Raw genomic sequence first — 24,661 nt, 5'->3', positions numbered from 1 at the left:
GGTGGTATACAGAAGATAGCCCTATTTGGTAAAATACAAAGTCCATATTATGGCAAGAACAGCTCAAATAAGCAAAGAGAAACAACAGTCTATCATTACTTTAAGACATGAAGGTCAGTCATTCCGGAAGATTTCAAGAATTTTTAAAGTTTCTTCAAGTGCAGTCGCAAAACATATCAATCGCTATGATGAAACTGTCTCATGAGGACTGCCACAGGAATGGAAAATCCAGAGTTACCTCTGCTGCAGAGGATAAGTTCATTAGAGTTACCAGCCTCAGAAATTGCAGGCCAAGTAAATGCTTCACAGAGTTCAAGTGACACACATCTCAACATCAACTGTTCAGAGGAGACTGCATGAATCAGGCCTTCATGGTCGAATTGTTGCAAAGAAACACTAAAGGACAAAGAAGAGACTTGCTTCGGCCAAACACGAGCAATGGACATTAGACCGGTGGAAATCTGTCCTTTTGGTCTGAGGAGTCCAATTTTTTAAATTTTTGGTTCCATCCACCGTGTCTTTGTGAGACGCAGAGTAGGTGAACGGATGATCTCTGCATGTGTGGTTCCCACCGTGAAGCATGGAGGTGGGATGGTGTTTTGCTGGTGACACTGTCTGTGATTTATTTAGAATTCAAGGCACACTTAACCAGCGTGGTTACCACAGCATTCTGCAGCATTACGCCATGCCATCTGGTTTGCACTTAGTTCCACTATCATTTGTTTTGCAACAGGACAATGACCCAACACACCTCCAGGCTGTGTAAGGGCTATTTGACCAAGAAGGAGAGTGATGGAGTGCTGCATCAGATGACCTGGCCTCTACAATCACCCAACCTCAACCTAATTGAGATGGTTTGGGATGAGTTGGACCGCAGAGTGAAGGAAATGCAGCAAACAAGTGCTCAGCATATGTGGGAACTCCTTCAAGACTGTTGGTATAAAGCATTCCTCATGAAGCTGGTTGAGAGAATGCCAAGAGTGTGCAGAGCTGTCATCAGGGAATTGAGTGGCTACTTTGAAGAATCTCAAATATAAACTATATTTTGATTGAACACTTTTTGGTTACTACATGTATCCATATGTGTTATTTCATAGTTTTGATGTCTTCACTATTATTCTACAATGTAGAAAATAGTGAAAATACAGAAAAGTCCTTGAATGAGTAGTTGTCTAAGCTTTTGATTGTATCTGTATGCCATTGGTTATAACTGATGATGTACTGTGTGATTTCTCAGGCTTTATTTAGACCAGCCTATCAGGACGGATCTGAACTTTTTATGTTAAATCAACTAGCAGGAAAGGTGGTTCTGGTTGCAGAGATGACGTATCCTTGCTGTTGCTGAAGGGAAAACACAGCGGATGTGGGTCCAGTTAAACAATATGCCTAAAATAAACAGGAAGTAGTCTAATATAGCAGCAAGCATGTTGAGATGTTGGCCTACTGTGCACTCCCATTGGTCAAAGGTCATACCTGATGGGTGTACTACAAAGCAGGGTCTGGGGGTACTACAAAGCAGGGTCTGGGGGTACTACAAAGCAGGGTCTGGGGGTACTACAAAGCAGGGTCTGGGGGTACTACAAAGCAGGGTCTGGGTGTACTACAAAGCAGGGTCTGGGTGTACTACAAAGCAGGGTCTGGGTGTACTACAAAGCAGGGTCTGGGTGTACTACAAAGCAGGGTCTGGGTGTACTACAAAGCAGGGTCTGGGGGTACTACAAAGCAGGGTCTGGGTGTACTACAAAGCAGGGTCTGGGGGTACTACAAAGCAGGGTCTGGGGGTACTACAAAGCAGGGTCTGGGGGTACTACAAAGCAGGGTCTGGGGGTACTACAAAGCAGGGTCTGGGGGTACTACAAAGCAGGGTCTGGGGGTACTACAAAGCAGGGTCTGGGGGTACTACAAAGCAGGGTCTGGGGGTACTACAAAGCAGGGTCTGGGGGTACTACAAAGCAGGGTCTGGGGGTACTACAAAGCAGGGTCTGGGGGTACTACAAAGCAGGGTCTGGGGGTACTACAAAGCAGGGTCTGGGGGTACTACAAAGCAGGGTCTGGGGGTACTACAAAGCAGGGTCTGGGGGTACTACAAAGCAGGGTCTGGGTGTACTACAAAGCAGGGTCTGGGTGTAATACAAAGCAGCTAACGCCTAAATATTATTTTGTAATTTTTTTCCTAAGATGAGCTTGAATTGGACATGGTGTAATTGATTAAAAAAACTAAAACCCAAGTTTAGCTTTAAAAAAATTAAAAATAACCAGAAAATCAATAGTTATTTCTGGTTGCTTTTCAGTTAGCTGGGTAACACATTGATCCATCTTTGTCGTATACCCCTCTGATAGCGGAGATGAATTGCTCAGCTATTTGCATGTTGTAAGGGAGATAGTTGCCTTGACGCTATCAACCAATTTGTTCGGTGTCTTTGAGTCCGGTGTCTTTGTCTGCTACTCTGCCGACACAGCCTTTCCTGGCATGAGGCCTAGTTGTCATGGTTATTTTGTGGAAGTTGTGACATTTAAACCCAATCCGTTCCTAATACTTTCGTGCTGTTGTCATGGCGGCCAAGAGTCACAGAACAGAGCCACCGATTGGTTGAAACAGCGGTTAGTTCTAATTCTGCCCCTTCTGAGTTAGGGGTTTGACTCGTTCATAGGGCTAATTCAGTGGAACATCCCAAATGAGAAGGCAATTCACCTTAGACGCTCCACAATGGGTAAATAATATTTCCGTGTTTGCCCACTGTAGCCTAGGTCATCGTCAGGCTTGAGTAAAGTCTAGCCCTACCTCTCACATACTGTTTGCATTTCAGAATATCCACACACTAATTTAAGATTAACATTGCGAGGTGACTCTTTAAAAATTATTTTTAGTTTTTTTAAAGCCATTTTTAGTCAACTAGGACTTCTAAAATATGCTGCCAGAACAGCCCTTCTCAAACCTTGAGACTGTCCCAAATGACACCATAGTCCTTGTATATTGCACTTCAGAGCGGTTGGGTTAAATGTGGAAGACCACATTTCAGGTGTAGGCATTCAGTTGGACAACTGACTAGGTATCCTTTCCTTACTTTTCTTTGTAGTGGACTATAAATTAAATAGGGGGCCGTTTTGGACACAGCTACAGGCTAGCTCGATGTCGATGATACAGATTATCATCCGCAAAGGAAACGAGTTTGTGTGTGTGTGTGTGTGTGTGTGTGTAGTTTGTGTGGCTATTGCGACACTTTGTTACAGGACAGAAGAGGGTAACATTGGTTCCCATGTAGCCTAGATGTATTACTAATGGCTATAATACGTGAACAATTGCTATTGTGATTCATTGCAAAGAAAACCTGCCTGTCAGGTCCTCACCGTAACCTGCCTGTCGAGTCCCTGTCATTACCGTAACCTGCCTGTCAGGTCCTCACCGTAACCTGCCTGTCGAGTCCCCGTCATTACCGTAACCTGCCTGTCGAGTCCTCACCGTAACCTGCCTGTCGAGTCCCCGTCATTACCGTAACCTGCCTGTCGAGTCCTCACCGTAACCTGCCTGTCGAGTCCCCGTCATTACCGTAACCTGCCTGTCGAGTCCTCACCGTAACCTGCCTGTCGAGTCCCCGTCATTACCGTAACCTGCCTGTCGAGTCCCCGTCATTACCGTAACCTGCCTGTCGAGTCCCCGTCATTACCGTAACCTGCCTGTCGAGTCCCCGTCATTACCGTAACCTGCCTGTCAGAGTCCTCACCGTAACCTGCCTGTCGAGTCCCCACCGTAACCTGCCTGCAAGCCAGCTGACAGCCGGTCTCGCTGTGGAGCCAGCTTTTAGTGAGCAGCCTAGTGCTGGACCCTCGACGGTGGAAAAACGCTTTCCAGTAGTTTGGAAAAAGTATAGTGCTCTGTAGTCGAGTCAAGTGTGCATGTCTTTGCAAGAGTTTGTGTAGTGGACTCCGACTAAAAGGTGTGTGTGTTTGTGGGAACTCTGTGTGTGTGTGTGTGGAACATTTTAGCGCTACTGTCCTCGACAGGGTATTTTTAGCCTGGCTGGCTGGGTCCTTTGGCCATGTCTGTCAGCTTGTTATGTACATACCTTCCCTCCCCTGGTTCTCTCTCTGTCTCACTCAGCTGCATTCACACCACCATGGAACAGACGACAGATAGTTGTCTGAAGGGAGAATGAAGGAGAGCCAACAAGGCCAGCTAGTAAGAATCTCCACAGGGAGAGAATGGAAGACAGACTACTACTGTACTCTACCGAGTACTACTGAGATCTACCGACCAAGAGTGAGCCAGGAACCTGGGTGGCTGAGCCCATATTCACTAAGCATCAGAGAACCTGGGTGGCTGAGCCCATATTCACTAAGCATCAGAGAACCTGGGTGGCTGAGCCCATATTCACTAAGCATCAGAGAACCTGGGTGGCTGAGCCCATATTCACTAAGCATCAGAGAACCTGGGTGGCTGAGCCCATATTCACTAAGCATCAGAGAACCTGGGTGGCTGAGCCCATATTCACTGAGCATCGACCAAGAGTGAGCCAGGAACCTGGGTGGCTGAGCCCATATTCACTAAGCATCAGAGAACCTGGGTGGCTGAGCCCATATTCACTGAGCATCGACCAAGAGTGAGCCAGGAACCTGGGTGGCTGAGCCCATATTCACTAAGCATCAGAGCATCAGAGTAGTGCTGACCTATGATCGGGTCCCCCGATAGTCAATAGGGTTATGATCTAAAATGGAAAACTGATCCTAGATCAGGTGTGGTTTCTCTTGGTTTGGCTTCATTCACATCGTAAGGCGTCATTAGATTTGAATGCACTTCATTCAGTTGGATTGTTAGGAAGGCAGCACAGAACCGTAGTGGCTGCAGTTCAGGATGGTTTGGCTTCTTTCTCAGTAGGTCCTCTAGTTTCCTGTATGTGTGTACACACACACACACACACACACATACTTCCTGTTGATATATCAGAACTGAAAATAGAGGATGCACCCTCAAGCAAATCATTTGACTAGAGCCTGTCTGGAGGTGCAACTTTTGGTTTTGGAACTCAAGGAATCTCCCATTGTGATGTGGAGGAATCGTAGAATCCCCGTTCGACGCCGACGTGGTTCTAAACTCAGATCCCGATCCGGCCTTGGTCACCATGAGAACAGACTGTCATCTGAAACGGGGAAAGACTGAGTGTCACGGAGGAGACAAAGGGAGAAGGAAAAAAAACGATGTAACTATCTACTCTTTATATATAGCAGCTATTTATACACCTGCCATCTCTACCACCCCCTCTCTCTGTTCATGCAGAGGAAGTCTCTTTTCGGTAAACCCTCCGTGTGTGTGTGTGGCTGGCTGGCTGGCTGGCTGAAAGAGAGAAAGAGAGAGAGAGAGAGATTAGAGGATATACAAGGTGTTCCTCTTCAGTCTCCCCTCCATCTTTAGGTTGTGTACACGCATCTGTGTTATGGTTTGTTGTTGTACAGATCATATCGCAGATTAGCCTTTTTATAGATCTGCGAGGCGGGTGTAAGGCGAGGAGAGCCGACCCCAGCAAGGAGGCTGGCAGCTGGGCCAGATGTAGTCTGTCTTCCCCTGTCTGGCTGGCCCACCTGGCGCCTAGTGCTCTCTCTTTCCACCTGCTCACATCCTACAGCTGGCAGCCCTCTGTTCCCCCTCCCTCTCTCCACCTGCTCACGTCCTACAGCTGGCAGCACTCTGTTCCCCCTCCCTCTCTCCACCTGCTCACGTCCTACAGCTGGCAGCACTCTGTTCCCCCTCCCTCTCTCCACCTGCTCACGTCCTACAGCTGGCAGCCCTCTGTTCCCCCTCCCTCTCTCCACCTGCTCACGTCCTACAGCTGGCAGCCCTCTGTTCCCCCTCCCTCTCTCCACCTGCTCACGTCCTACAGCTGGCAGCACTCTGTTCCCCCTCCCTCTCTCCCTCTAGGTCAGACTAGCTACGTTGTGGCTGTGACCTACAGTGTGCAGTTATCTCCAGGGCTGCATCTCTCAATGGTCTTAAACGGGCCTCGTCTTCTGGATTGACTGGGCGTATACATTATACAGGAACGATTCCTACTGGAGACTCACTTCACTGACTTCACGTCCATTGAGAGGCCTAACTATTCTTCCTGTCCAGTTGTTGTTTGCTTAGTCTCTCTCACCCCACCACAGTCCCATCCCTCTCCTAGCTGTGTGTGTGTGTGTGTGTGTGTGTGTGTTGGTTGATGAGGTAAGAGCCCTAAGCTCAGGCCGGTACCAGGAGCTCCTCATTACGGGGACTGACCAGTGCAACACAGAGGGCAAAGGTCATGCCAGCCCTGCTGAATGGAACAATGGTTCTGTGTGCATTGGAACACACACATTAGAACACAGAGCAGCTGTCTGTCAACTCTGAGAAGGACAGATGAGATCACTGCTCATGCCCTTTTTATCGTTCATTGTCCATCTCTCACTGAATCTCTCTGGTGTTCTAGAATGTCTCTGGAGTTCTGGAATCCCTCCGTGTTCTAAAAATATCTTTGTAAAATCTCCCAGAATTGTACCATGATATTAGGAGTGCTTGTGTTACACATTACCATTGTGTGTAGGGAGCCACACACTAAGTCTAGCTGGTGTGTGGGTTTTCACAGCCACACTCAAACATGGCTGATGGCCAGTAAGACGGGGAAGAGAAGAAGGGAGGAGAGGGTGAAGAGAGGAATTGTTCCACCCTGCGTGGTCAGGGTTTCTGCAGATTGCAGGTTGGATAAGATGGGATCCACCACCACCACTCCCCAGATGGAGCCAGCCTCTCCTCACACTGCAGTTCTCCCTCTGTCTCTTCCCGTCCCTCTGTCTCTCTATTCTGTCTCTTCCCGTCCCTCTGTCTCTCTATTCTGTCACTCCCCGTCCCTCTGTCTCTCCCCGTCCCTCTGTCTCTCTCTCTTCTGTCTTTCCCCGTCCCTCTGTCTCTTTATTCTGTCTCTCCCCGTCTCTCTCTCTGTCTCTCTCTCTCTATTCTGTCTCTCTCTGTCTCTCTCTATTGTCTGTCTCTGTCTCTCTCTATTCTGTCTCTCCCCGTCTCTATTCTGTCTCTCTCTATTCTGTCTCTCTCCGTCTCTCTCTTCTGTCTCTCCCCGTCCCTCTGTCTCTCTCTTCTGTCTCTCCCCGTCTCTCCCCGTCTCTCTCTTCTGTCTCTCCCCGTCTCTCTCTTCTGTCTCTCCCCGTCTCTCTCTTCTGTCTCTCCCCGTCTCTCTCTTCTGTCTCTCCCCGTCTCTCTCTCCCCGTCTCTCTCTCTTCTGTCTCTCCCCGTCTCTCTCTCTTCTGTCTCTCCCCGTCTCTCTCTCTTCTGTCTCTCCCCGTCTCTCTCCCCTCTCTCCCCTCTCTCTCTCTCTCTCTCCGTTTAAGACAACTGACTGTGATCAAGGGCATCCAAATGTGTTTCCACTCCCTTTGATTAAGTCAGCACATATCCACTACATTACAGCAGACACACACACACACACACACAGGTGGGGAGAGATTGGGACGACAGGTCGAGACTGAGAGGGGGGGGGGGGGGTGTACAGATCTGAAATTGGTTTTGTTAAACATGTCTGGCTCTGCAGCGTGTAAACAGAAACCTGCTCTGGGAAAGAGTGGTCCCATAGTCCCATGTTCTATTACTAATTATGAACCGGGTGGTTCCAGACCTGAATGCTGATTGGCTGAAAGCCGTGTTATAACACATATATGGCCAATATACCACAACTAAGGGCTGTTCTTAAGCACGGCACAACTTCTTTTGTTATACCTGTAGTATACGGTCTGATATACCACGGCTGTCAGCCAGTTAGCATTCAGTGCTCGGACCACCCAGTTTATAATGGCTGTTATACCACACCCCCTCGGGCCTTATTGCTTAAATATTCATCTTCATATCACACTGAAACCTGGTCACTGAAATCCTGAAACCCTGGTCACTGAAACCCTGAACCCTGGTCACTGAAATCCTAATGTAGCCTGGCCCCATTGTCCAATAACCATGTTATTGAGACATATGCTACAGACGGATGAATTGGTGTTTCCAAAGTTACCCAGGTGGGTGTAGTCTGTACCCGTTTGGTTGAACAAAAGAAGTAGGGATTTAGGAGAGCGAGGGGTAGGAGACGGCAGGGGGTAGAATACAATTCTAAAAATCCACATTCACTTGTTGTGGTGGACAAGTACTAATGGGTGGTCGTTAGGACTGACCCCATTTAGGCAACTGGTCCATTATTTGGTCGTTAGGCTGTTGGTCGACCCGAGAGTTCTTTGTCAATGCGATGCAAACGTGTCACTTAGAGAGAGCAGGGGAACAGGGAGTGTTTTTCCCTGTTCAAATTAGGGATTTTGGTAACAGAATTTTTCAGTTCAGAAATGGTTGTAATTATGTTGCAGCTTCAGCAATACGGACAGATGAACCCTGGTCACTACATCAGGAAAGGAGAGAGACAGAGATGAACCCTGGTCACTACATCAGGGAGGAGAGGTGAACCCTGGTCACTACATCAGGAAGGATAGAGACAGAGATGAACCCTGGTCACTACATCAGGGAGGAGAAATTAACCCTGGTCACTACATCAGGGAGGAGAGAGACAGATGAACCCTGGTCACTACATCAGGGAAGAGAGATGAACCCTGGTTACTACATCAGGAAGGATAGAGACAGAGGTGAACCCTGGTCACTACACCAGGGAGGAGAGGTGAACCCTGGTCACTACATCAGGGAGGAGAAATTAACCCTGGTCACTACATCAGGGAGGAGAGGTGAACCCTGGTCACTACACCAGGGAGGAGAGGTGAACCCTGGTCACTACATCAGGGAGGAGAAATTAACCCTGGTCACTACATCAGGGAGGAGAGGTGAACCCTGGTCACTACACCAGGGAGGAGAAATTAACCCTGGTCACTACATCAGGGAGGAGAGATGAACCCTGGTCACTACATCAGGGAGGAGAAATTAACCCTGGTCACTACACCAGGGAGGAGAGGTGAACCCTGGTCACTACACCAGGGAGGAGAGGTGAACCCTGGTCACTACACCAGGGAGGAGAGGTGAACCCTGGTCACTACACCAGGGAGGAGAGGTGAACCCTGGTCACTACACCAGGGAGGAGAGGTGAACCCTGGTCACTACACCAGGGAGGAGAGGTGAACCCTGGTCACTACATCAGGGAGGAGAAATGAACCCTGGTCACTACATCAGGGAGGAGAAATGAACCCTGGTCACTACATCAGGAAGGATAGAGACAGAGATGAACCCTGGTCACTACATCAGGAAGGATAGAGACAGAGATGAACCCTGGTCACTACATCAGGGAGGAGAAATGAACCCTGGTCACTACATCAGGAAGGAGAGAGAAGGTGGGTGCTTGTCCCACGGTCACTGGTTGTCTGATCCCGGCACAATCAAATCAATTGCTGGTCAGACTCCCTCTAATCATTTGTCAAAATTATTGAATCAAACCGTGTGCTTAAAGTATCAGACAAGCTCAGTGAATATAGTTGATTAAAAGACATCGAGACATCTTATCTATGGGAAAATACATGTTTTTTTTTAAATGACAGATGGCTCTTGGGTGACCAATGTGTTTTTTTTTTTTGTCGGGGACAGCCCTAGTGGCCATGAAAGTTGTTGTTTTGGTGCATATGAATATATAAACATAATGTCAATAGAATTGTCTGAATAGAACAGCAGATGTCGAACAGGATGTTGTTTTTATAGGGCTGGGACCAAACCAGTATGGTGCTACTCATTAGTATCACAGCAAGGAAAGGAAAACCGCTCGAATGTTGGAAACAAACATCATTATGTTGTCATCCAGAGTCAGTTTCACCACCTGTAGCACAGTTTGTACTCGTCTAGACTGGAGGTCGGACACTCGAGTCTAGACTATGTGTTTGTCTCTGGGCTCGCAGCCCCGTGTGTGTGTGTGTGTGTTCCTCTTCCTGAAATGACCCTGTTTTTCCTTCATTTTTGAACTTGCATGTAGTTCCACTGTCACACCACTGTGAGTGTGTACCTGAGCGTGCGTTCCTTGTCTTGGATTTCCCCATCTATACAGGCCCTGATCTCACTACGTCTGTCCTGTCTGTCCTGTCCTGTCTTTCTCTCTAACTCTGTCTCACTCGCTCTAACTCTGTCTGTCTCCTCCAGACCTGATCTACTGCACCAGTGAGATGAACGTGTCGGTCCCCCAACTGGCTGACACACTATTTGAGAGGACAGCCAATAGCAGCTGGGTGGTGGTCTTCAAAGCTCTGATCGCTACACACCACCTTATGATGTATGGCAATGAGGTAAGTGAAAACGCACACGCACACACATGGACTCACGGACACAGACTCACGAACACACACACACGGACTCACACACTCCCAAATGCCTTCCATAGTGTTCTCAGGGAGCTGCCTCCATTTTAAATTCAGTCTAGGCCTGCGTTGAGCTCTTGAAATGTGTTCCTGGTAATGTTCTATTTGACAAGAGGGGAGAACGACCACTGTACTGATGATGATTACCACAGCTACTTTGACTGTTTCAACTCGGTGATGAAAGGCCACTGGACCTTGTCACCTTAGTTTAGCAAGAGGCACATTTCCACACGAGGATGATGTAACCAACCATTCTTGTAGCTTTCTTTTTCTCTTACGATGTTGATTCTAAGACGTCCTCTGGCCAGAGAAAGAGAGAGGGGTAACCAGGAGAGGGAGGGAGCAGGAGAGGGGGAACTTAAAAAGGGAGAGAGAGGGAGAAAGAGAGAGGGGTAACCGAGAGAGGGAGGAAGATGGAGCAGGAGAGGGGGGGACTAAAAGAGGGAGAGGGAGGAAGATGGAGCAGGAGAGGGGGGACTAAAAGAGGGAGAGGGAGGGAGAGAGAGAGGGGGGGAGAGATCAAAGGAATGAACTAGGGAGAAAGAGCGAGAGCTTTATCCCAGTCTCCATTCCATAGTGTTGGTCTTGATTTGGATCGGTTGGCAGCACTGTGTTGTCGAGTTTAGTTTTAGTCCAACCACCCAGTATCAATACTCCATTAATTCTTCACCCAGGGTTTATCCTATACACCTGTCAAGCTTTTCTATCGCCCCTTCTCCCTTCCTCGTGAGAGGGAGCTCACTCTCTTTCTCTCTTTGTCTTTTTGTCTTTTTTCTTCCCTCTACTCATCTCTTCCCTCTCTTTCTCCTCTCTATCTCCTATTTTTCTCCTCTCCCCTCTCTTCCCCTCTCTTTCTCCTCTCTTCTATCTCCTCTCTTCCCCTCTCTTGTCTCTCGTCTCTCTTTTCTTTCTCTTCTCTCTCATCCTCGCTGTCTCTCTGTATCAATACCCTATCCGATCTTCACCTGTACTTTTCTCTCTTCAGCTCTGCCAAGAAGCAGTTCTTTGGGAGACGACATTGTTATGCAGAATGTAATAGTCTATCGATCAATGGTGTTTTCCTGTTGTACATGGACATGTACAGTTGAAGTCGGAAGTTTACATACACTTAGGTTGGAGTCATTAAAACTAGTTTACATACACTTAGGTTGGAGTCATTAAAACTAGTTTACATACACTTAGGTTGGAGTCATTAAAACTAGTTTACATACACTTAGGTTGGAGTCATTAAAACTAGTTTACATACACTTAGGTTGGAGTCATTAAAACTAGTTTACATACGCAGCATCGTGTTGTGGGGGTGCTTTGCTGCAGGAGGGACTGGTGCACTTCACAAAATAGATGGCATCAATTATTGTGGGAAGCTTGTGGAAGGCTACCCGGAATGTTTGAACCAAGTTAAACAGTTTAAAGGCAATGCTACCAAATACTAATTGAGTGTATGCAAACTTCTGACCCACTGGGAGTGTGATGAAAGAAATACAGGCTGAAATAAATCATTCTCTCTACTATTATTCTGACACTTCACATTCTTAAAATAAAGTGGTAAACCTAACTGGAATTTTTGTGCATTACATGTCAGGAATTGTTAAAAACAGAGTTTTTAAATGTATTTGGCTAAGGTGTATGTCAACTTCCGACTTCAACTGTATGTACACGTGTCGTATATGTGTGTGTGCAGTCCCAGTTATACAGAGTGTTTGTCCAGTCGTTTCCTGTGTGTGGTGAGTGTAGGCAGGCCGCAGTGTACCAAAACAACCAGATTACAGGAAGCCTTAGACAATGAGCAGGAGAGAGAGAGCCAGGGCACCCACCCAGCCCGGCGCCTCAAGCCTCCCCTCAGGTGCTCTGATCCTGGCCGTGGCTACTCAGGTTACTGGGCCGCCCTCCTGGGAGTCTGGAAGTCTGGCTGCTGACTGTACTATACTGCACTGAGCCTGAACAAGGTTACTCTAGAGAGGGTAGACTGGGAGAGGGCCTGCTTCCATCCCCCCCACCCCAGGGCAAAAGATGGGGATGGAGTTATGGAAGGCACAACAGTAAGGTCGGAGGAGGATATAGGAGTGATGGAGGAGGATATGCTTGGAGACTGCTCCATTGCCCAGCTTGGAGACCGCTCCATTGCTCAGCTTGGAGACCGCTCCATTGCTCAGCTTGGAGACCGCTCCATTGCTCAGCTTGGAGACCGCTCCATTGCCCAGCTTGGAGACTGCTCCATTGCCCAGCTTGGAGACGGCTCCATTGCCCATGCCAGGAGACTGCTCCATTGCCCAGCTTGGAGACTGCTCCATTGCCCATGCCCGGAGACGGCTCCATTGCCCATGCCCGGAGACGGCTCCATTGCCCATGCCCGGAGACGGCTCCATTGCCCATGCCCGGAGACGGCTCCATTGCCCATGCCCGGAGACGGCTCCATTGCCCATGCCCGGAGACTGCTCCATTGCCCATGCCCGGAGACGGCTCCATTGCCCATGCCCAGTACCACCCCTACCTGGCTGGGAGGAGCGAGGACACTGATAGAATGCTTATGCACATGTTCGGTCTCCCACCTTGAGATAGCGAGGTTTTCAGATGTAGAAAGGGGGGCATAGTCAATGTGTGTGTTTTATATTTAAGTAATAAGGCACGAGAACCTGGAGATTATTGTGTGCTAACTCCCAACTAAGGGGTGTTCTTATGCCCGAGGCGAAGCCAAGGCCCTTTGGAGGGTGTTACTCTCGATATGTCCCGGGTTCAGGGCCTTATTGCTTTCGTAAAACGGTTGCCGACATGTATTTAGAAAAGTTTTCATTCAAACGTTATTACATTGAGTGAGTTCTGAGATTCTGAAGTTGCTAGCCAAGTAGCATTGCTAGCCTAGTAGCATTGCCAGCCTACTAGCATGGGGAAATGTTGTCTAGATTCTATTTTTCCAGGGGAGATTAAGTCTATAAATTGACTGTCTGGGCTGTGAGACAGTGGATGCGTATTGATAAATCTAATGAACTTAATGAACTTGTTAATTGTTTGATTACTTTTTAGCCAGTAGTTCTGAAAGTAGTGCTCACAAGCTAACATTGGTCCCCCAAAAATGTTTTTCTACGTCACATTGTGTGCACCACCTCATTGCTCGCTCTGCCATTTGTGTTTGACGTGCCTCTTGCTAGCTGTCACTCACATGAAGCTCATTGGTTGAACTCTAATTGTTAGGGGGCTGGCCCACGTGGGGGGAAATTAAGGGGAGAAGGTGTGGTGCAGATTCCAGAAAAGTTGCTTTCAAACTAGGGGTTTTGTTGCTAATTGAGGCAAGACTGCAATTATGCTCATGGATTATGCATGTATGAACTGCACATTGACACATCAAGCCCAAAACAGAAGGTTTAAATAACAGTTAGTGGTCGCCAATGTTCCGGAGCATGTCTTGTAACAGGCATTACCCGGAGGATGCTGGGATTGTGGTTCTATAACTCCCTGCTATCAACCAGTCAGCATCCAGTTTCCGTAAACACCCGGTTTCTAAACTATACTAACACTGAGTCACCTCCCTGCTGTCCCAGATACTGAATGGACCAATCTGCCTCAGTGACGTTACTAGAAGAAAGAGGTAGAGGAGGAGAGGGAGAATGGAGCGGGAGAAAATGAAAAGAAAGGGAGAGGGAGTGAGTCAAAGGAGAGAGAGAGAATGGGCCAATCTGCTTGAGTGACGTTACTAGAAGATTGTGTCGTCAATAAAACTACTAATAACCCTGGAAGGGAGAGAATAGAGGAGAGAAGGATGGGGAAGTGAAGGAGAGATGGATGAGAGGGAATGAATAGAGGAGAGAGAGAGAGAGGGCGAAAAGGACAAAGCGTGAGGGGATGAGGGAGCTGGAGAGCGACAGAGAGGAAGGCTGAGAGCTAGCAAGAGATGGAAAGCGGGTAAGAGAATGTGGGAGGGGAAAAAAAGGTCTGTAGAAAAGCGTTGACTGTGACTGTTGTGTCAGAGGGGAGATAGAGGAGAGCTCCGAGAATCTGTTATCATGTGTTGGAGTGTAGGTTTAAACTGACTAATGGAGGTCGCCAGGCACAATAATCTAGAGACACATATTGCATACTCAATGGCAGGGTGGACACGAGGTGTGGTGGGCTGTACAGGAATGATGAGGTGCCCTTATCTTAAAACACCCAGTCTCTGAGCTCCAGGCTGGCCCAGCCCAGCAGAATACATACACACACACACACACACACACCAGGGCTTGACATAAAACATGTTTTAGTCCTTTTGACAAGTAGGACATTTCTTTACTTGTCTAAGCTCAATATGACGAGGGTTATTAATATGACTAGGGTTATTAATATGACGAGGGTGGTCATTAACTGGGGTTATTAATATGACGAGGGTGGTCATTAACTAGGGTTATTAATATGACGAGGGTGGTCATTAACTAGGGTTATTAATATGACGAGGGTGGTCATTAACTGGGGTTATTAATATGACGAGGGTGGTCATTAACTGGGGTTATTAATATGACGAGGGTGGTCATTAACTGGGGTTATTAATATGGCGAGGGTGGTCATTAACTGGGGTTATTAATATGACGAGGGTGGTCATTAACTGGGGTTATTGATATGACGAGGGTGGTCATTAACTAGGGTTATTAATATGACGAGGGTGGTCATTAACTAGGGTTATTAATATGACGAGGGTGGTCATTAACTAGGGTTATTAATATGACGAGGGTGGTCATTAACTAGGGTTATTAATATGACGAGGGTGGTCATTAACTAGGGTTATTAATATGACGAGGGTGGTCATTAACTAGGGTTACTAATATGACGAGGGTGGTCATTAACTAGGGTTATTAATATGACGAGGGTGGTCATTAACTGGGGTTATTAATATGGCGAGGGTGGTCATTAACTGGGGTTATTAATATGACGAGGGTGGTCATTAACTGGGGTTATTGATATGACGAGGGTGGTCATTAACTAGGGTTATTAATATGACGAGGGTGGTCATTAACTAGGGTTATTAATATGACGAGGGTGGTCATTAACTAGGGTTATTAATATGACGAGGGTGGTCATTAACTAGGGTTATTAATATGACGAGGGTGGTCATTAACTAGGGTTATTAATATGACGAGGGTGGTCATTAACTAGGGTTATTAATATGACGAGGGTGGTCATTAACTAGGGTTATTAATATGACGAGGGTGGTCATTAACTAGGGTTATTAATATGACGAGGGTGGTCATTAACTAGGGTTACTAATATGACGAGGCTTATGCCTTTGGCAGCTGGACAGTAAAATGAAGTTGATTTTGGAAACAACTAGATCATGAGAGAAATGCTGGTATATTGTGTTTATGGCATATTTTATGAAATAATTCCTTAATTTCTGTGGTCGTATTTTGTCTAGGCTACTTTGAAACAAGGTTCGACTTGCTTCATAAAATGCCCAGGTTTTAAACAGTTAATTAAGTTGGTTTAAATCGTTTCAAAATATTGACGGTGGATGATGCCTATATTTTTTTTTTTCTTGTCCGTTCGGACAACTAACAGAGTGTTCAGAAAGTATTCCATTTTGTCACAGCCTGAATTGAAAATGGATAAAAATCTATTTTCTCACACTTCTTACACACATTACCCCATTACCCCATAATGGCAAAGTGAAAACATGTTTCTAGAAATGTGAGCAAATGTATTGCATAATAAATACAGATATCTAATTTACATTAGTATTCACACTCCTGAGTCAATGCTTTGTAGAAGCACATTTTGGCGGCGATTACAGCTGTGAGTCTTTTTGACCTCGTCTCTTAAGAACTTTGCACACCTGGATTGTACAATATTTGCCCATTTTCTTTTAAATATTCTTACACCTCTGTCAAGTTGATCATGGCTAGACAGCCCTTTTCAAGACATGCCATAGATTTTGAAGCTGATTTTAAGTGATCAGGCTTCTCCGGAAACATTCAATGTCGTCTTGGTAAGCACCTCCTGTGTAGATTTGGCCTTGTGTTTTAAGGTCTGTTGGAAAGCCGAGCCAGGTTTTCCTCTAGGATTTTGATGTTGCCTGTGGCTATAACTGTATTCTGTTTCCCTTTATCCTAAAATAAACTCCCTGGTCGTTGTCTGATGCAGCCAACACCATGTTTGAAAATATGAGGCGTGGTACTCCGTGACGTGTTGTGTTGAATTTGCCCCAAACGTAACACTTTGTATTCAGGACATAAAGTTAATTTCTTAGCCACATTGCAGTATTAAGTGTCATGTTGCAAACAGGATGCGTGTTTTGTAACATTTTTGTTCTGTACAGACTTCCTTTATTTCACTCAGTCATTTAGCTTAGTATTGTGCAATGTTTTTTTTATTTTATTCTCAGTTTTCTGATTTCACAGCCATTTAAACTCTTACCTGTTTATAAAGTCAACATTGGCCTCATGTTGAAATCCCTGCTTGGTTTTTGTTCTACCAATGGGTGCCCTTTGCGAGGCATTGGAAAGACCTCCCATGTCTTTGTGGTTCAATCTGTGCTTGAAATTCACAACTTGACTTTTATTTATTTTACCTTTATTTAACCAGGCAAGTCAGTTAAGAACAAATTATTATTTTCAATGACGGCCTAGGAACAGTGGGTTAACTGCCTTGTTCAGGGGCAGAACGCCAGATTTTTTAACCTTGTCAGCTCGGGGATTCGATCTTGCCGCCTCTACACTCTAACCACGACGCTACCCTGCCGCCTCTGCACTCTAACCACTAGGCTACCCTGCCGCCTCTACACTCTAACCACTACGCTACCCTGCCGCCTCTGCACTCTAACCACTAGGCTACCCTGCCGCCTCTACACTCTAACCACTACGCTACCCTGCCGCCTCTGCACTCTAACCACTACGCTACCCTGCCGCCTCTGCACTCTAACCACTACGCTACCCTGCCGCCTCTGCACTCTAACCACTAGGCTACCCTGCCGCCTCAACACTCTAACCACTACCCTACCGCCTCTACACTCTAACCACTACCCTACCCTGCCGCCTCTACACTCTAACCACTAGGCTACCCTGCCGCATGTGTCGGGTACAGAGATGTCGCAGTTATACAAAAATCATTTGAACACTGGATGAGTCCATGCAATTTATTATGTGATTTCTTAAGCACATTGTTACTCCTGAACTTATTGAGGCTTGCCATAACAAAGGGGTTGAGTACGTATTGACTCAAGACACTTCAGCTTTGAATCGTTTCATTTCTAAAAATGTTCTACAAACAAAATTCCACTTTGACCTCATGAGGTATTTTGTGTAGGTCAGTGACACCATCTCAACTGAATCCCACTTTGTAACACAACAACACGTGGAAAAGTTAAAAGGTGTGAATACCTTCTGTCGGCATTAAACCTTTAGTCTTGTTTTCCGGGAATATGTTTTTTATGCTTTTCATGGACGAGAACAAGCATTTATGTCGAGCCCTACACACACACACACACACTTTTGATTCGTGTTGGTCAGAAGTGCAGCATTCTATTCCAGCACTGCAATCAGTTTCTGCAGACAGATTGTCAGGGGAGTTACAAATGCTTGTACTTCCTAGAATGATTTGTGAACCCCTCGTTCTAGAATGGGATTGTGAACCCCTCGTTCTAGAATGGGATTGTGAACCCCTCGTTCTAGAATGGGATTGTGAACCCCTCGTTCTTGTTTAGCATATTGGCCCTGTCTGGTAATAATAGCATGATCATTACACAGTTGCACCTTGTGCTGGGAACAATATAAGGCCATTCTAAAATGTGCAGTTATGTCACAACACAATGCCACTGATGTTTTAAGGAAGTGTGCAATTGGCATTCTGACTGCAGGAATGTCCACCAGAGCTGTTGCCAGAGAATGTAATGTTTCTTTACCATAAGCCGCCTCCAACGTTGAACCCCTCGTTCTAGAATGGGATTGTGAACCCCTCGTTCTAGAATGGGATTGTGAACCCCTCGTTCTTGTTTAGCATATTGGCCCTGTCTGGTAATAATAGCTTTTTATAAAGTAGGTGTCTGACTCGCACCACTGACCAGCTCTCTTCTCTCCCTCCCTATTTCCTTTCTTCCTTCTGGGGAAATACATGGTATTTTTCATCTGGAGTAAACGTCCGTTACTAATCGATAGAGGTGTGTGTGTGTGTAAGAGTTTAGATCAGCGTCACTAACAGTGAGTCATTGTGGCTGCATCATCGACCCTGTCGTACAGATTCGTACACCAACATCTGTGTGTTGGTTGTCATCGGTAGTTCTGCCACAGTGGCAACACCATTACCCGCCCCCCCCTTCACTACCACACACACTGTCGTACCGCCCGGCAAACAAACTACATTGAACGAAATATAAACGCGACATGTGAAGTGTAGGTCCCATGTTTCATGAGCTGAATAAAAAGATCCCAGAAATGTTCCATACGGACAACAAGCTTATTTCTAACACATTTTTTGCACAAATGTGTTTATATCCCTGTTAGTGAGCACTTCTCCTTTGCCAAGATAATCCATCCACCTGACAGGTGTGGTATATCAAGAAGCTGATTAAACAGCATGATCATTACACAGTTGCACCTTGTGCTGGGAACAATATAAGGCCACTCTAAAATGTGCAGTTATGTCACAGCACAATGCCACAGATGTTTTAAGGAAGCGTGCAATTGGCATTCTGACTGCAGGAATGTCCACCAGAGCTGTTGCCAGAGAATGTAATGTTTCTTTACCATAAGCCACCTCCAACGTTGATTTAGAACATTTGGCAGTACGTCCAACCGGCCTCACAACCACAGACCACCTGTAACCACGCCAGCCCAGGACCTCCACAACCAGCTTCTTCACCTGCGGGATCGTCTGAGACCATCCACCTGGACAGCTGATGAAAGTGTTGGTTTTCACAACCTTAAGAATTTCTGCACAAACGATCAGAAACCGTCTCAGGGAAGCTCATCTGTGCGGTCGTTGTCCTTACCGGGGTCTTGACCTGACTGCAGTTCAGCGTTGTAAACGACTTCAGTGGGAAAATGTTCACCTTTCGATGGAGCATGCTGGAGAAAGTGTGCCTCTTCACAGATGAATCCCGGTTTCAAATGTACCAGGCAGATGGCAGACCCTGTGTATGGTGTCTTGTTTGCTGATGTCAACATTGCGCCCCATGGTGGTGGTTGTGGTATGGGCATAAGCTATGGCCAATGAACGTAATTGCATTTTATCTTTGGCAATTTGAATACACAGATACCGTATCGAGACTCATTGTCGTGCCATTCATCCTCCGCCATCACCTCATGTTTCAGCATGATAATACAAGGCCCCATGTCGCAAGGATCTGAACACGATTCCTGGAAGCTGAAAATGTCCCAGGTCTTCCATGACCTGCATACTCACCAGACATACAGTACCTGTCAAAAGTTTGGACACACCTACTCATTTCAGGATCTTTTATTTTTTACTATTTTCAACATTTTAGAATAGTAGGGAAGACATCAAAACTATGAAATAACAGTCTTTGCATACTCTTGGCATTCTTTAAATCAGCTTCATGAGGTAGTCACCTGGAATGCATTGCAATTTACAGGCATGCCTTAAAAGCTCATATGTGGAATTTCTTTCCTTAATGCTTTTGCACCAATCAGTTGTGTTGTGACAAGGTAGGGGGAGTATACAGAAGAAAACCCTATTTGGTAAAAGACCAAGTCCATATTATGGCAAGAACAGCTCGAATAAGCAAAGAGAAACAACAGTCCATCACTTTAAGACACGAAGGTCAGTCATTGCAGAACATTTCGATAACTTAAGTTTCTTCAAGTGCAGTCGCAAAAACAATCAATCACTGTGATGAAACTGTCTCTCTCATGAGGACCACCACAGGAAAGGAAGACCCATAGTTACCTCTCCTGCAGAGGATAAGTTCATTAGAGTTAAGTGCACTTCAGCTTGCAGCCCAAATAAATGCTTCACAGAGTAAAGTAACAGACACATCTCAACATCAACTGTTCAGAGGAGACTGTGAATCTGGGTTTCATGATTGAATTGCTGCAAAGAAACCACACCAATAAGAAGAGACTTGCTTGGGCCAAGAAACACGAGCAATGGACATTAGACTGGTGGAAATCTGTCCTTTGGTCTGATGACTCCAAATTTGAGATATTTGGTTCCAACCGCCGTGTCTTTGTGACGCAGAGTAGGTGAACGGATCTCTGCATGTGGTTCCCACCGTGAAGCTTGGAGGAGGAGATGTGATGGTGTGGGGGTGCTTTGCCGGTGACGCTGTCAGTGATTTATTTAGAATTCAAGGCAAACGTAACCAGCGTGTTTACCACAGCATTCTGCAGCGATATGCCATGCCATCTGGTTTGGGCTTAGTGGGACTATAATTTTCTTTTCAACAGGATAATGACCCAACACCTCCAGGCTGTGTAAGGGCTATTTGACCAAGAAGGAGAGCGATTGAGTGCTGCATCAGATGACCTGGCCTCCACATTCCCCCAAACTCAACCCAATTGAGATGGTTTGTGATGAGTTGGACCGCAGAGTGAAGGAATAGCAGCCAACAAGTGCTCAGCATATGTGGGAACTCCTTCAAGACTGTTGGAAAAGCATTGTGAAGCTGGTTGAGAGAATGCCAAGAGTGTGTAAAGCTGTCACCAAGGCAAAGGGTGGCTACCCTAGAATCTTTTTTTTGGTTTTGGTTACTTCATGATTCCATATGTGTTATTTCATAGTTTTGATGTATTCACTATTATTCTACAATGTAGAAGATAGTAAAAAATAAATTAACCCTTGAATGAGTAGGTGTCCAAACTTTTAACTGCTACTGTCACCCATTGAGCATGTTTGACATACTATGGATCGACGTGTATGACCGACTGTTCCAATTCCCACCAATATCCAGCAACTTCGCACAGCCATTGAAGAGGAGTGGGACAACATTCCACAGGCCACAATCAACAGCCTGATCAACGCTATGTGAAGGAGATTTGTCACCCTGCGTGAGGCAAATGGTGGTCACACCACGTACTGACTGGTTTTCTGATTCACGCCCAAGGTATCTGTAACCAACTGATGCATAGCTCTATTCCCAGTCATGTGAAATCCATAGATTAGGGCCTTTTTCCCCCCATTTAACTGAATTCCATATATGAGCTATACCTCAGTAAAATGTTTGAATTGTTGTTTATTTTTGTTCAGTGTACAATCTCAGACTCAGTGATGGACTGCCTTCCCCATCGCCTCCACAAGCGATTAGTCCACTCAGACAGGAAATTATATATATTTTTTTGCTATTGCTCGACTGAAGAAATCTCGGTCGACCAACAGCCTATTGTCCAGACATTCGACCGGTCGACTGAATGGATTCAGCTCTTTAGCCCTAACAGTTTCTCACAGTCACATCTCTTAGCTCTCACCCCCTCTGTCATTAAGCTATCCTACCACTCCAACTTCCTCTCTCTATCCTTTGATGCAATCCGTAGGGTACTACGTCTGTGTGTGTGTGTGTGTGTGTGTGTGTGTGTGTGTGTGTGTGTGATTTTTATATATAAAACTTTTTTTTTTCTCTCTCAGTTTTTTCAGTTAATATAAACTTCTGTCGGCAGGTGCTCTTTGGTTTCCGTGGTAACTGCAAACTTTCTCCGACAGAAACAAACGTCTTAAGACTCATTCCATTCTCTCTTTTCATTTGCTTGTACCTTTTTTGAGTCTAGTTACTTTAACAAAAATCGTAAGCAGAAACAGCAGTGCCTTTTTTGTAAGTATTTTATTTATAGTTTTGAAAAGAGGACACTGGGGTAAAGATGGGATTTACCCAAAGAGACTGAACTACAGAGGGTTTGGTTTAATGAGTTCTATAGCTAGCTAGTTTTTGAACCAGAGAGAGGGAGGGGAGGGAGGGGGGGGGGGGTGCGAGACGGATCGAGAGAGAGGGAGACAGAAATGCGGAGAGTGAACGAGAGAGGTCAGTTAGAGCGAGGGCTTGAAGACTCAGATGTCTTAATAATAGATGTCGTTTTCCCTCTGACACAGTCGACCGTTATTCCAACATTAATTATTTGACGGGCTAGTAGACTGCTTCTGAATCCGTTTCAAGGCCTCTCCGCTTTCTCTCTTCTCCCCTCCTCTCGTCTCTTCTCCCCTCGTCTCCCCTCCTCCTCTCAAATCAAATGTTATTGGTCACATACACATGGTTAGCAGATGTTATTGGTCACATACACATGGTTAGCAGATGTTATTGGTCACATACACATGGTTAGCAGATGTTATTGGTCACATACACATGGTTAGCAGATTTTATTGGTCACATACACATGGTTAGCAGATGTTATTGGTCACATACACATGGTTAGCAGATATTATTGGTCACATACACATGGTTAGCAGATGTTATTGGTCACATACACATGGTTAGCAGATGTTATTGGTCACATACACATGGTTAGCAGATGTTATTGGTCACATGGTTTTCAGACGTTATTGGTCACACGGTTAGCAGATGTTATTGGTCACACGGTTAGCAGATGTTACTGCGAGTGTAGCGAAATGCTTGTGCTTCTAGTTCTGACAGTGCAGTAATATCAAGTAATCTAACAACTCCCCAACAACTACATAATACACACACATCTAAAGGGATGGAATAAGAATATGTAAACTCAGCAAAAAAAAGAGTCCCCTTTTCAGGACCCTGTCTTTCAAAGATAATTTGTAAAAATCCAAATAACTTCACAGATCTTCATTTTAAAGGGTTTAAACACTGTTTCCCATGCTTGTTCAATGAACCATAAACAATTAATGAACATGCACCTGTGGAACAGTCATTAAGACACTAACAGTTTACAGACGGTAGGCAATTAAAGTCAGTTATGAAAGCTTAGGACACTAAAGTGGCCTTTCTACTGACTGAAAAACACTAAAAGAAAGATGCCCAGGGTCCCTGCTCATCTGTGTGAATGTGCTTTAGGCATGCTGCAAGGAGGCATGAGGACTGCAAATATGGCCTGGGCAATAACTTGCAATGTCCGTACTGTGAGATGCCTAAGACAGCGCTACAGGGAGACAGGATGGACAGCTGATCGTCCTCGCAGTGGCAGATCACGTGTAACAACACCTGCACAGGATCGGTACATTCGAACATCACACCTGCAGGACAGGTACAGGGAGAGAGGCTGAGGGCTTGTAGGCCTGTTGTAAGGCAGGTCCTCACCAGACATCACCAGCAACAACGTCGCCTGTGGGCACAAACCCACAGTCGCTGGACCAGACAGGACTGTCAAAGTGCTCTTCACTGACGAGTCATGGTTTTGTCTCACCAGGTCTGATGATCGGATTCTCGTTTATCGTCGAAGGAATGAGCGTTACACCGAGGCCTGTACTCTGGAGCGGGATCGATTTGGAAGTGAGGGGTCCGTCATGGTCTGGGGCGGTGTGTCACAGCATCATTGGACTGAGCTTGCTGTCATTGCAGGCAATATCAACGCTGTGCTTTACAGGGAAGACATCCTCCTCCCTCATGTGGTACCCTTCCTGCAGGCTCATCCTGACATGACCCTCCAGCATGACAATGCCACCAGCCATACTGGTCGTTCTGTGCGTGATTTCCTGCAAGACAGGAATGTCAGTGTTCTGCCATGGCCAGCGAATAGCCCGGATCTCAATCCCATTGAGCACGTCTGGGAAATGTTGGATCGGAGGGTGAGGCCTAGGGCCATTCCCCCCCAGAAATGTCTGGGAACTTGCAGGTGCCTTGGTGGAAGAGTGGGGTAACATCTCACAGCAAGAACTGGCAAATCTGGTGCAGTCCATGAGGAGGAGATGCACTGCAGTACTTAATATCTGGTGTGGCCACCAGCTGCATTGACTTACTTTTGATTTTGACCCCCCCCCCTTTTGTTCAGGGACACATTATTCCATTTCCATTTCCATGTCTGGGGAACTTGTTCAGTTTATGTCTCAGCTGTTGAATCTTGTTATGTTCATACAAATATTTACACATGTTAAGTTTTCTGAAGATAAACACAGTTGACAAGAAGATGTTTTAAAGTTTTTTGTTTTTAGTTTCCATATAAATATACCGAGCGGCATTAGGCCCCTCCCTTCTCTCTCCTTTGAATCAATTGATCAATCTGCAGGCTGTGGCAGTGGAGAGGTTCCCATGTCTCCATCTTGGAACTATTCACCCCATTTGATGCATATCAATTGGATTTAATCAAGTTGAGTGAACGCTCCAATGAAAGCAATACTCGTGAATTCTCTCTGATCTACAAGATCACATGAGCTCTGGGCCAATTGTGTTGTGTGGGTCCTGTTGCACTCTCTTTTTCTTCTACTCTTGCTCACTCTTTCCTTTCTTCGCTCT

General features: G+C 46.0%; 1 protein-coding gene across 7 annotated transcripts in view; it reads left to right on the top strand.

The window, feature by feature from the left end:
* Nucleotides 1–24,661, top strand: part of LOC109883014 (phosphatidylinositol-binding clathrin assembly protein) — a 63,417-nt gene that overhangs the window by 5,877 nt on the left and 32,879 nt on the right. For all 7 annotated transcript variants that reach the window (XM_031791782.1, XM_031791788.1, XM_031791784.1 and 4 more), the window contains exon 2: nucleotides 10,124–10,266. In XM_031791782.1, the coding sequence (XP_031647642.1) occupies nucleotides 10,124–10,266 (143 nt within the window). The remainder of the gene's footprint in view (nucleotides 1–10,123; nucleotides 10,267–24,661) is intronic.

Source organism: Oncorhynchus kisutch, linkage group LG16 (assembly GCF_002021735.2).
Source record: "Oncorhynchus kisutch isolate 150728-3 linkage group LG16, Okis_V2, whole genome shotgun sequence".
Classification (NCBI taxonomy): Eukaryota; Metazoa; Chordata; class Actinopteri; order Salmoniformes; family Salmonidae; genus Oncorhynchus; species Oncorhynchus kisutch.
Note: the sequence above shows the minus strand (reverse complement) of the source record. Positions and strands in the feature narration are given on the sequence as shown.